The 12,065-nt window shown below is 48.7% G+C and overlaps 1 protein-coding gene across 2 annotated transcripts; it reads left to right on the top strand.

The window, feature by feature from the left end:
• Positions 1-4,915: 4,915 nt before the first annotated feature.
• On the top strand, positions 4,916-10,835 carry PRNP (prion protein (Kanno blood group)). 2 transcript variants are annotated; one of them, XM_072846188.1, is made up of 2 exons: positions 4,916-4,977; positions 7,964-10,835. In XM_072846188.1, exon 2 carries the CDS (start codon positions 7,966-7,968, stop codon positions 8,740-8,742), a length of 777 nt encoding a protein of 258 aa, XP_072702289.1. In that variant the 5' UTR covers positions 4,916-4,977; positions 7,964-7,965; the 3' UTR covers positions 8,743-10,835. The 2 variants fall into 2 exon arrangements, with proteins under 2 accessions (XP_072702289.1, XP_072702290.1); XM_072846189.1 differs by lacking the exon at positions 4,916-4,977 and adding an exon at positions 5,938-6,106 and having other exon boundaries at positions 7,964-10,833.
• Positions 10,836-12,065: the final 1,230 nt, after the last annotated feature.

Genomic DNA, 12,065 nt, shown 5'->3' with positions numbered 1-12,065 from the left:
TAGCTAAGAGAAAAATGTAACGGTTCTTTTAAATATTTCTCCATCTCCAACCTGGTCCTTGTTTCAGTCTATTGCTTGACTTTTTTTTTAAAATTAAAAATCAAACAATTGTCTGTATTTCCTGAGGTTCAGCTTTCCCCATCTCAGCCCACAGCCCCTTTTCCCACTGGGAAAACTGATTTCTCTTGCCCCTTTCCCAACGTGACCCAGCCAGGAATCAACAGGGAGCCCCATGGACCCTGGCGTGATCCCTCCACCCATCACACCTCTGAAAGAAGATGCTCCTGCTCACAGCTCCGCTTGGGGAATACAACATTTAAATACATCAGCCGGGATTTCGGCACGCTCCTGCAAGCTCTCGGCACGCAGCTGACGCATTCTGGGATAGCAGCGATTCCCCAGAGCGGGATCCGAGGCTGGCACGGATGATTGATGTTAAAACGATGAAAATGGGAGCACCTTTGCCCATCCCGGGTGTGCCCTGGTTTATTTTTAAGAAGGTGACCTCAGCGCAGCCATGTTATGTCACGCAACGTGCTTACGCCGCTGCTCTGATCTCGGAAAGTCTTCCGAGGGGATTGCAAGCTAAAAATAAATGGGAGAGAGGCAAAGGAAAGCCTCCTGGTGAGTCATATATTACAAGCCCTACTGCGAGGAAAAAAAAATACAGATATTCAGCTTTTCCTGCGAAGGAGCCAGCTGGTGGGTATTGCACCACTCGGGGAAGTTTAAGGGAAGCTGGATTAGAGCATTGCTGGCAAAGTATTTGTTCCTGCAGCTTTATGGAGGGGCATCATGTTTTAAAAGAGCCCGAACGCTGGGCTGTCCTCATCTGTCTGAAAAACAGGAGATTTATTGATACGAAAGGACATAAGGAACCCTTTCTGCGAAGGGTTACGGCTCTTCCCCTCGCTCATTCTCCCAGACACAGCAGCGAATTGTTCAGCCCGGAGGCACAGACCCGGTGTGTCCCCAGCGGCTGCTCCCAAGGCACAGGGACAAGTTATTTTGAAACCAAATGCTGGGCTGAAACCAAATCAGACAGCAAACGTCTTCCTTGAACAAGCGTGACTTACTTTTCCCATTTCCCACAAATTAATCCAGCTGGCAGCAGGGGGGCTCAAATACCCAAACTTGATTTTTTTTTTTTCCCCTCCTTCAAAGCACTTTTATTATCAGTGCTTATTCCAAAATGAAAAAGTATTTCCAAAAAAGGTTTGGTTTGGTTTTGTTTTTTAATAAAAGCTGTTATTTTTACCTCCTAGCGCACCTGGGTGATGCCGCCAACCCTGGGAGGGGTTGAAGGCACATTTTTGGGAGCTGTGTCCCATGCAGGTTATCTTCTAAAGACGCAGTGCATCATTGAGAAGGCATCAGCCTGCGGCCAGGGAGGGTCCCATCTGTAAGGAGCTTACGTGTGTCCCTGCCTGGAATAGCAGCTAGCACACGGGCAGAGGTTATTACACTCCTAATCAGTTTGTGGCAGCTGGATGAACATTTATAGCCTTTTTACGACGCTTGTCTAATAACAAAGGGAAGGAGGGTGCGTGCAGCCTTCAATATTTTATATTTCAGTTGCTGCTCCTTGCGGAAGAGAAATTCATATTAAATTAATATGGCTAATCTGCTTCCCCAAGGATCTGGCTTTGTCTTTGAAACACAACAAGAAGAAGACTTGCCTTATTTGCTGCTTTCTTCCCCCCCAAACCACCTCTCACTGGTCCCTCACTGGAGCCTCCCACCAGCCGGCAGGCGCCTGCAGGATCCTCTTGCCTGAGTCACATCTGCCCGTAGATCACGTTGCAAAAAGACATCACCGGTAAGCAGATCAACACGGCGGGGGACAACAAACTCCTCCCCAGCATCACGGCTGCAATGAGTCCCATTTACTAGACCAGTCATAAACTGATTTGTTTTTTCCATGCTAGCTTTGCACTCCTTGGCTTTGCAACAGAGCTGCATCTGTCCAAAAATGAAAAAAAAAAAACCCTTCTGGAAGCAGTGCGAGATGTTGCATGGAAGGTTTGGGTTGCTCACTATTCCCCCTCGATGGATTCTGTCCTGGCACGTTGTTCGCACCCTTTACGTGCCTCTGGGATTAGGGACTCGCTGGGACTTCTCCTCCCCACCATCATGGGTTGCATAACTGCGTGCTGATGACACTCTGGAATTCCGTGTATTTAATGTCCTGCTCCTGCCAGTTTTGCTTCCTGGCCTGTTCCCATCTTCGGCAAAAGGCTAAAACTTTAAATAGTACTTTTATCTTATTTATTTTTTTTCTTTTTACAGGAAAACTATGGTTGTCAAGAGCAAAGGAGAAATGCCATCCATGAGCTGCGCTTTCCTCTCATGCAGTTTAATACAGAATAATGGTGCAGGTAAAGATTTCTATGCGGCGCATGGAAAACCCCTTCTTCTACTAAAAATGGGCCAAAAATGACATGTCTTTTCTCTCGGAGGGGAGCTGCCCTTCCTGGGGTCTGCAGGGCTGCGAGCCTCAGCGTAACTTTACTCCCTGCATGCAATTAAGCCCTCGCCGCCAAAGAAAATGAAAACTACCCTAATAAGGCTTAAATTTTGTAATTACACACTGACACGGGAAAATAACAGCCTGATGGAGCAGCATCTTTCCTTTTTGCTGGGACGCAAGTGCTCCCAGCGCTTCCCTTCCCTGCGCCCCTGTTTATTCCCCAAATTGCATTTTCTCTGCTCTCAGCCAGGCAGGAGCCGCGTATTACTGAGACATCTGGTTCCCAAGAAAAATCCAACGTAGAGCATTTTAACTTAAAAGAGGCTATTCTGTGGTGAGACCAGAAAATAAACCAAGTTCTGCAAAATGCAGTTCGTTAACCCTCCGAACACAGCACTTCTTTCCGCTTATTTTTGCCTTTGGAGGGTTTAAAGATGTTTCCCAAAGAGCTAAGCATGAGTTGAGATGGGGTGAGCTTGAGCCCAGATTTTTTACCGTCTCCAGGGAGTGATGGTGGGATGGAGACAGGCTGTGGGACTTCATCCCTACCTCCAAACCCCATCAAATTACCCCCAAACCCCAGTAAATCTCCCACAAACCATTTTAATGCCTTCCCCTGCCTTTGAAAGCTGCGGCTAATTCTCCAAGCAAGTCCAGATTTATGTGAATAAAAGTGTTTTGCATGAATTAAAGCAAAAAAAAAAAAAAAATTCAATGAGAAGCAATGAAGCAGGGTCAGATGAACCCGGGTCCTCTCCCAGCTCATTGTTAAACCAAAGTCAGCATTTTCCATTTGTTACGAGAAAAACCCCATCCCATTAATGCTTTCTAACCTGGCGCGAACCCCCGTGGCACTTAACATCCCATTATTTCCTCCGTCCCCCGTCGCTGCCTGAGCTGCGGCTGAAGAAGAGCCAAACCTCCAGCGGAGATCGATGCAGCTCTTGGCTTGCTGCCGGGAGAAATTTTACCCAGAGATGCTAAAGAAACTGTGTGGCACATGGCTCCGCTAAACAGATGCTGTGGATATACTGGTTTGGGTGATTTTAGCACTGGTAGCTTCCACAATAAATTAAAGATTAATTAAAAGTCAGTAGGCTGCTCCTGCTTGATTTGCAGCTGGGATCTGACAGAGTTTCTATATTTCCCCAAACAAGACCAGAACGTCCTCTGAAGTATATTATTATGAAAAAATCTTGATTTTTAGAAACCACGGATGAATTCAACCCAATCATCCTGTTCCCGGAGCTGTATTTCTTTCTTTTCCTGGCTTTGGATTTTCGATAGCTCACTGAAGAGTATTTAAACCAAAACCAGGGAATCAGGAGCCATCTGTGCATTCACATGAGGAATAAATATGCCCATGTATTGTAGGAAAGAGCTTCAACAGGCTCGCTGACCTTAATCCTGCCCCAGTTATTTAATTTTCTCCTTCAGAAATTAATACGGATGTCTCCCCGGCACAGCCAAAGCACCCAGCTCAACCCATTTCCCTCCCAGACAGAAATTATTATTTTTTAACATAATCTGGCCAGACAGATAAATAAGCGTATGGAGCACTGGGGTGGAAATCCTCTTTACGGCCAGATGTGCTCCACGGTCCAGGGGTGGGAGCACCGCTGGGACGGCCGTACCTGGCCCGGCTATTTCAGGCAGCAAAACCTCGGTAGGGTTTTGGCTCTATCGCGTGGTCATGCCAAAATCAGTCTCAATGCAATTAATTTCAGGCTTCATTTGCATCTCCCAACCACCATGCAAGCGTCCCGGGTTGCTCTGGACTCAAGCCGTTTATTATAGCCCATCCTAACCCCAAAGGACGGGAATAACTCCCCATCCTGCTCTTTAGGTCTCTATAGCCATACGTACCCTTACCCTCCAAAAGTGCTGTAAAAGCCCCAGCTTGTTGTGAACATCCCATGCAATTTTTAATTGCCTTCTGTGGCGTTTCTCCCATTAAATATCAGGGTACCTCAACATAAAGCACAACCGCTCTGCGCAGGAGTGAGTTTTACTGCTCTGGAGCGAGACAAACTCAGAAGACAGATTAATCCTTTCCCCTGTAGGTCTGAGCCTATTTTATTTTCTATCCATCAATCCGCAGAGCATCTCTCTGTTTCACAGGATAATGGATTTGGAGCTGCAGCCGCAACCGCTAAAAGCATCCTTTCCTCTCCCAGAACCCTGACCCCGAGATTTCCAAACCAGCCCCAAACCCTGCCAATCCCATCGATATTTCTTGAGTAACCCATCCAAATGCTGCAATTTTCCAGCCACCTTTTTGGTCGCCGGCGTTGCCTCCCATGCCCGTATCTGCCAGGAGGGATAGTGGGGGGTTGAACCCAAATTTTGCAGGATGCTGGCCGCGCTTTTCCCTAGGGAAGGCGGATGGATGCTGGCCAGGCTGGCAGGCCTGGGCTGCGCAGGAGCCAGCTCCTCCCTCTCGCTATTTATTCCTCCCCGTGGCTCTGCGACCGAGGCTGAATCACCCCGAACCGAGCAAGCAACGGGTGAGTGTCGGGGAAAATGGGACGCGGGGGCTTTGGGTGGGATAAATCCAGAGGCGAGGGGGCTTTTAACACCGAGCAGCATCACAGGGGATGGGGGGCTGCCTCCTCTCCCCGCCATCGCCGCCTAAAAATAGACAGTGCCAGCTCCGAAGGCGAGCGTCCTCCTTCAAAGACAGAGCTCTGCTTCTCGCTGCTGCTTGTTTATTCAAGGCTGATTCAAAGCTGATGCTGGGGGGAAATTTCTCTCCCCCCCCGTCCCCAGCTACCTGGAGGGTTTTGTTCTTTCCCGCGGCTCCCAGCTGCACAGGACTGTGCTCCTCCATTATTTGGGGCGTTAAAAAAAAGAAAGGGGGGGGGATTTCTAAAAACTAGGGGTGGTGTTTTCAGAAAGCAAACTGCCAGCCTCCATCCCCTTTCCCCATAGCCCCAGGCCTGATTTTTCACCCCGGCATCGCCAGGAGGGTCCGGACACCCCCGTTCCCGAGCATCTTCCCACCCTCCTCGCCGCATCGCTCCTCCACCTTCCCCACCTCCCTTCGTTTCTTCTCTTCCCCTGGGCACCTTAACAAGGTTATTTCCACAGTTATTTTGGCACCAGGGTGTTGGTTTTCCTCTCCCAACCCAAAGCCGCCTTCTTGCCAGCCCTGTGCGCGTAATTGCTGGTTGCGATTGCTCCTCGCATCCTCCATTTTCCGCTTCCCCCTCTGCCCTTAAGGAGGGCCGGGTTTCCTCCGGTTCTCCAACACAAGCGCAGATATAAATCGCTCCGATATAAATCACCCGAATTAATTTCTACATTGCCTACGTTCGCCTGCAGAGAAGGAAAACTGGGGAAGGAAGGTTAAAAAGAGCCAGGGAAAAAATACCTGCGAAGCCATTCGATAATATAATTTAATAATAATATTATGGTCACACTGTAAATATTATTTCCAAGCAGAGGGAACCCAGCTCCGAGCCTGAGGAAGCAGCTCCCTGGTCCCCATCGCACACAGGGGGTTTGTGCCAGCGACCGCGTTTATTCGGGGTGAAGCTCAGCTGCCCAAGGAGCTCAGTAATTACCAGCGCAAACACAAACGAGCCTTTGCCCTGTTTATCAGAGCTCGTCTCTGCGAAGGCAATTAGAGAACAGGTAGGTGCTGCCAGGCTGGAATATCCTCCAGGGCTTTGCCATAACCTGTTTTAATCCAGGGTTGATTTTTTTCCTCCCTTGCAACTCGCTGCAGGCAGTCGCACCTTAAAAAAAAAAATAAAATTAAAACTTGCCAATTTGCTGCTTTTTTCCCCTATTTCCTTTTTTTTTTTTTTTTTTTTTTTTGAGTGCCCGAGGAGCGTTCGCCCATCCAAGTTTTTGCCGTGTCTTTCAGCTATTTTTAAAGCCCCGATCTCATCGTTGGTCCCAGTGGGTGGGTGCTGCGGGGCAAGGAAGCAGCGAACCTGCGCGAAAGCAGACTGCTTGCACCCGATTTTTGTACAAGATGGTGCTGAGCAGGCAGCGTGAGCCTGGCTTTCCTCCCCATCGCAAGGGACAGGCTCTTGCATCTTCCCTGCTCTTTTAATTAAGCCTTTTGCTAATGATCCCAACCAAAATGCTGCCATTAAAGGACCTTAATTCAAGACCAGATTTTTTTTTTTGAGGTGGTGGGGGGAGAAAGAGCATAATTATCTGAACCCAAAGAGGGATTAATTTGCTTTTTATGGACCGTAAACCCATAGCTAACGTGCAACAGAATTTCTGGCTTAAACAAGGGTTTGTCCTGGCTGTTTGTGCTGTTAAGGGCAATATCTCCCAAGAGACCATAATCTCTTATCTGCATTAAACTTATCTCTGGGTTGAGTGGTGACTCTTATGGAAGCCAGTCCATTAGTTTCTGAAATAAAAACCCCACTCAGGACGCAAACCATAATTGTTTCTTGCTGTAACGTGAGCCAGCAAGCGCATCCAAAGCACCCAAGGATGCTGCAAAATGCCCACCCATGCTTTGCTGGGAATGCTTCACTCTCCCTCCCAGCATCCTGGCATGCATGGGGGTATTTTGGGGGAGAGCTCAGCCTTGAGCAGGACGGAAAAACCCTTTGCTATTGCTGGACTCGCATATTAAATACGAGGGTAACAGCAATTGTTTGGTGAGCAGCAATTTGCTGCTCCTTGGCGTTGCGGGGAGACATCCGAAGGGATTTTGCAGCTTGGGAGGTGTTTTCCAAAGGTCTTTCCAAAGGATTTGCAGACCTGGTGTGTCTTATACGGGCTGGATTATACACAGGGAGAGAAACAGCTTGTTAAAATGGGATTTCATCCTCGCCAGCCCACCAGCTAACATAGGAGACGCCTGGCATGACCCTGGGATGCCAACAGCAAAACACTGAGTAAGCAGATATTTGCAAACACATTAAACTAGAAAAATGCTGTTTTCAGTTAAGGCCAGTTGCACATAAACAAGGACTTGGGCAAAACACGCTGAATTTTGTTCTTTGGGAAAAAAACCTCCAGGGCAAGGCTGGGCGCTGCCCTCCTTGCAGCCCCAAGTACCCAAAAGCTTTGAGATTGGGATGAATCTATTTTAGCCATCAATGCTTGCACATCAGAGATCTCATTTATATCACCTGATTGGATAGAGCAGGTTTGATAAGTGGATTTTTACCTCCCAACCAAGTGAAGCATTTTTCCCAAAAGCTTTTCTTCTACTGCTTAAAATTGCCATTACTAGCAGAGGACCTGTTGAAGAGGTGGGATATGTATATAAATATATATATATTTTAAAAATGTTTTAAAATAGATATTAAAAAATCAGGGGTTTGGGGGAGGGATAAATATGCATTTAAGTCCAGAGCTGTTTATTCTGCAGCTGGATTAAAGGGGACGATATGTGTTTTATATGATGGATAAGGAAGGGAGCCTAAAGCCTGCGATGCTTGCCGTGGTGCGGATGCAGGGGCTGCGGGGTCTCTACCTCCTGCCTGTAACACTGCCTGTCCTTGTGTCCCGCAGCCATGGCCAGGCTCCTCGTCACCTGCTGCCTGGTGGCCCTGCTCCTCGGCGCCTGGACCGACGTCGCCTTCTCCAAGAAGAACAAAGGCAAACCCAGCGGAGGCGGCTGGGGCACGGGGAGCCACCGCCAGCCCAGCTACCCCCGCCAGCCCGGCTACCCCCAAAATCCCGGCTATCCCCATAATCCGGGGTACCCCCACAACCCTGGCTACCCCCACAACCCGGGGTACCCCCACAACCCGGGGTGGGGACAGGGTTACAACCCATCCAGCGGAGGAAGCTACCACAACCAAAAGCCATGGAAACCTCCCAAATCCAAGACCAACTTCAAGCACATGGCCGGGGCGGCAGCAGCAGGCGCCGTGGTGGGAGGCTTGGGGGGCTACGCCATGGGACGCGTCATGTCGGGGATGCACTATCACTTCGACAGCCCTGATGAGTACCGATGGTGGAACGAAAATTCGGCGCGTTACCCCAACCAGGTTTACTACCGGGATTACAGCAGCCCCGTCTCACAGGATGTCTTTGTCGCCGACTGCTTTAACATCACGGTGACCGAACACAACATTGGACCCGCCGCCAAGAAGAACGTGTCGGAGGCTGGTGCAGCAGTGAACCAAACGGAGACAGAGCTGGAGACCAAGGTGGTGACGAAGGTGATCCGGGAGATGTGCATCCAGCAGTACCGCGAGTACCGCCTGGCCTCCGGCATCCGGCTGCACCTCGCCGACGCCTCCCTCGCCGCCCTCCTCGTCCTCACCGTCTTCGCCATGCACTGATGTGTCCCAGATCCCACGGCTTCGAGATGTCACCCGTGTCCCTGTGGGGACCCCCCGAGCCCCCCAGTTCTTGCTTGCGGTCATCTTTGGTGAAGAGCCCTTGGGGCGCACGGGCACCGACGCTCCCCATCACCTCCCTGGAGACTCTGGTTTAGGCAACAGGATGAAAATTTCCTTCTCCACCCCAAACACGTTCCCGTCGTGGCAGGACAGTGATGGAGCTGGATGCCCAAAAAATGGCCTTCACCACCTCCTCCTCCTCCTCGGGGCCACCCCGAGAGGGACCGGGCAGAGAGGAGCTCACCCGGTCCTTGGCATCCCTGCAAGGGCATTTCCAAAAATCCTCTTTGCTAACAAGCAGGGTTTTACCTAATCCTCTTAGTCCCAAAACCCCTTTCCCCAGGCACGCTGCAGCATTGCACCCGAGCACCTATATACCCCAGAGGGGTTTTAGGAGGATCGGATATGGGTTTTTCAAGTAACAAGCTGCCGGATTGCAATTTTAACCCTTTAATCCTAAAAACCACTTTTTCTTGTGTACATACAGACCAGCCCGCTCCGCACCTTGCATGCTGCAAACACCTCCTGCAGCAATACACAAAAATAAAGTGATTTTTTTTTTGGTCCCTGCAGCAAGGCTGAAGCCCCAGCCGTGTTTCGGTTGACCCCGGCGCCACTTTGCTTTCGGTTGAGCCTCGCTGTCTTTCTTAGCCTGTCTAAAGGCAAAAAGTGCTGCTGAATGCCCCCCAAAACCCCAAAGCAGTAACGCTTGGTGTGTTACAGCCCGAGAAAAAGCTATTTGGGATGCGCTATAGGTGACAAGTCACACTCATACTTCAGCACCTTGACCTAAAGGACGTTAAAATACAGCAAAAAGGATGCTCAGGGGGGTCAAGCACGTAGCAAGAGACTTAAATCAGCTAAATCGGACGGTTACAGCAAACAGCATCAGGAAGACCAAGCCTGAGGGATGGGAGATGCTAAAAAAAAAACCCAAACCCCACCTTTTGCAAGTAATTTGTGGAAGTGGCGGGTGAAATTCTTGCTTCTTGTGTTTGGGTCGATGCTGGGTTGTATATAACCTGTAGCATCTGTAAAGTTGCGCTTGTTGAACTGGTCGCCCCGAGTTATATATAATAGCTCTTGTGTTTTGTTTTTTTTTTGCAAGGCACTGAATGACACCGTCCTAAATGATTTTTCGCATCGGTGTAAGCTAAGTGGAGTTATACATATATATATATATATAAAAAAAAATATAGAGAAAAGAAATCTTTCAGGATATTCACCGGAAAAGCAGGGCTTTGAGGTAACCCGTACTTTGTCATACGCGAATGTTTTGTAAATCCGTAACGGTGCATGCACAAAATTTGCCGTTCCAATACTTTTCTAAGTGTTCGACGTCTGGTACAAATTAAAACGGATAAAGCCAAGATGCACGTCAGCCTCCTTCATGGCAAACAGCTCTCGCCCATCCCTGCAGCGCCGCAGACAGAAGCGGCTTTTTTCGCCCTGTCTGTCCCTGCCCCCCAGTCTGTGGGCGCCTTTGTTCCCTTTCAGCACTAAATTTGGCCTAAACCCCACAATTTCAGTTAACCTTTTCTCCTCCCCTGCTCCCACTAACGGTATCGCTACCATCCAACAAATATTTTCTAATAAAGCCAATGCGCTGGTTGGGGCCAGGGATTTTTTCTCCCCGTAGAAAGCCAACACCCATTTATACCTTGTATTTACTCCATCTATTTTCTGTCTAATAAAAGAGTTTTTACATTTGCTGTTTCAGTGGCGTTAAGCCCAAACAACTTCACGTGAAACCCCAAGCCCTACTTAATGTTGCCAGAAATCCACATCTCCCCGGTACCTAAACCAGCATCACCGTTAGATGACTTAGACTATAGCAAAGGTTACAAATTACAAACAAAAAAGATGGAAGATTTTGGACCCTTCAGCTGGACGATGCTTTAATTTTAAGCTCAAGACCAAGCCTTGGACCAGTTTGGTTTGAACCTACGCAGGATGCGATTTATTGCGCTGCAAACCTCCTTGCCCACAAGGATGCTAAAGAATTTGGTCTTTAAGTGGTGCTCCAGCTAAACCCCAAATGTGACTCTTTTTCATACTTTTGGCGGAAAAATAAAGAAAAAAAACCTATTCAGCACTAAATAGGTGATTATTCCTGCGTGCAAGCAGCTTGCTCCCAAAGAGGAAACCGTAAGGGATCCATAACAGGGATCCAGAGCTCCCCTACGTGCTTGGAAAGAGCAAAATAAAAGGGGTTTTTGCTTGAAATTGGCTACTGGGCATCACCACGTTATCTCTGAATATTGGTAAGTGGAGCAGCAAACGGGGAGCGGGGCAAAAAAAAAATAAAATAGATGGCAGGCAGGGTTTAATATTGGAGCTAGTTTCCAAAATGAGGAAAATAAAAATAAAACGTCAGGATCCCACCCTTCATATCTTCCCTGGGCAAAACCAATTTAAAAAATGGTGATGGAAAGGAAGATTTGGGGAATAAAAAGCCCCCGTGAGGTTATTGGGTCTGTCCTAAGCATCCCTACGGCTGCTGCTCATCCTACACCAACTCGGCATCCGACTGCTTAACGCATCCCAAAAGCTCTCCAGCTCCAGACTTTACCAGGACATTTTATTTAGGGTGTTATTTTGTCCTAAATACTCAAAACTGAATAGCTCAGACTTTTCCCCATGTCATTTAAAGGGGAGGCAAATAAATACAAGACCCCCAAAGCCCCCAACTCTGCTGCCCTGCAGGGAAAACTCCTTCACTGGTCCCCAAGCTACAGGGGGGACCCTGCTGATCAGGGCCACGGGGAGGTTTATACGACCCTTCTTATTAATTAAGATTTTTCAAGGTAAAACGAGAGCAATTTCAAGCTTAAAAGAGAAAGAGGTAGCGACGAAGATACGGTCCTTCAGTGATGGGCTCGGAGGACTCATCTCCTAATAGACCTTGCACTGGCGAGCTGCAGCCCAGCGGCAGGAGGAAGAAAAACCCCAACAAAGAAGGGAAAAAAAAAACCCAAACAAACAACAAAGAAGGAAATCCCCCCCCAACAAAGAAGGGGGGTGGAGGGTGGGGTGGAAAAACCCAAAAGAAGGAAAACCACCTATTTCCTGAGGTGAGCACATGAATATTGCCAGGAAGGGGCTGGCAGCGCCTGCACGGCAAACTCCGCTGAGGAGGGTTTGACCTCAGCAGGCAGCAATAGAAAATGCTAATTTTTATCCCCCCAAAATCCCCGTCGTCCCTGCCCTTCACCCCAGCATGGGGAAGCTGCCCCAACCACCCCAACCAGCACTGACGTCGC

Source organism: Ciconia boyciana, chromosome 25, assembly GCF_034638445.1.
Source record: "Ciconia boyciana chromosome 25, ASM3463844v1, whole genome shotgun sequence".
NCBI lineage: Eukaryota > Metazoa > Chordata > Aves > Ciconiiformes > Ciconiidae > Ciconia > Ciconia boyciana.
This window is presented reverse-complemented; position numbering and strand designations above follow the sequence as displayed.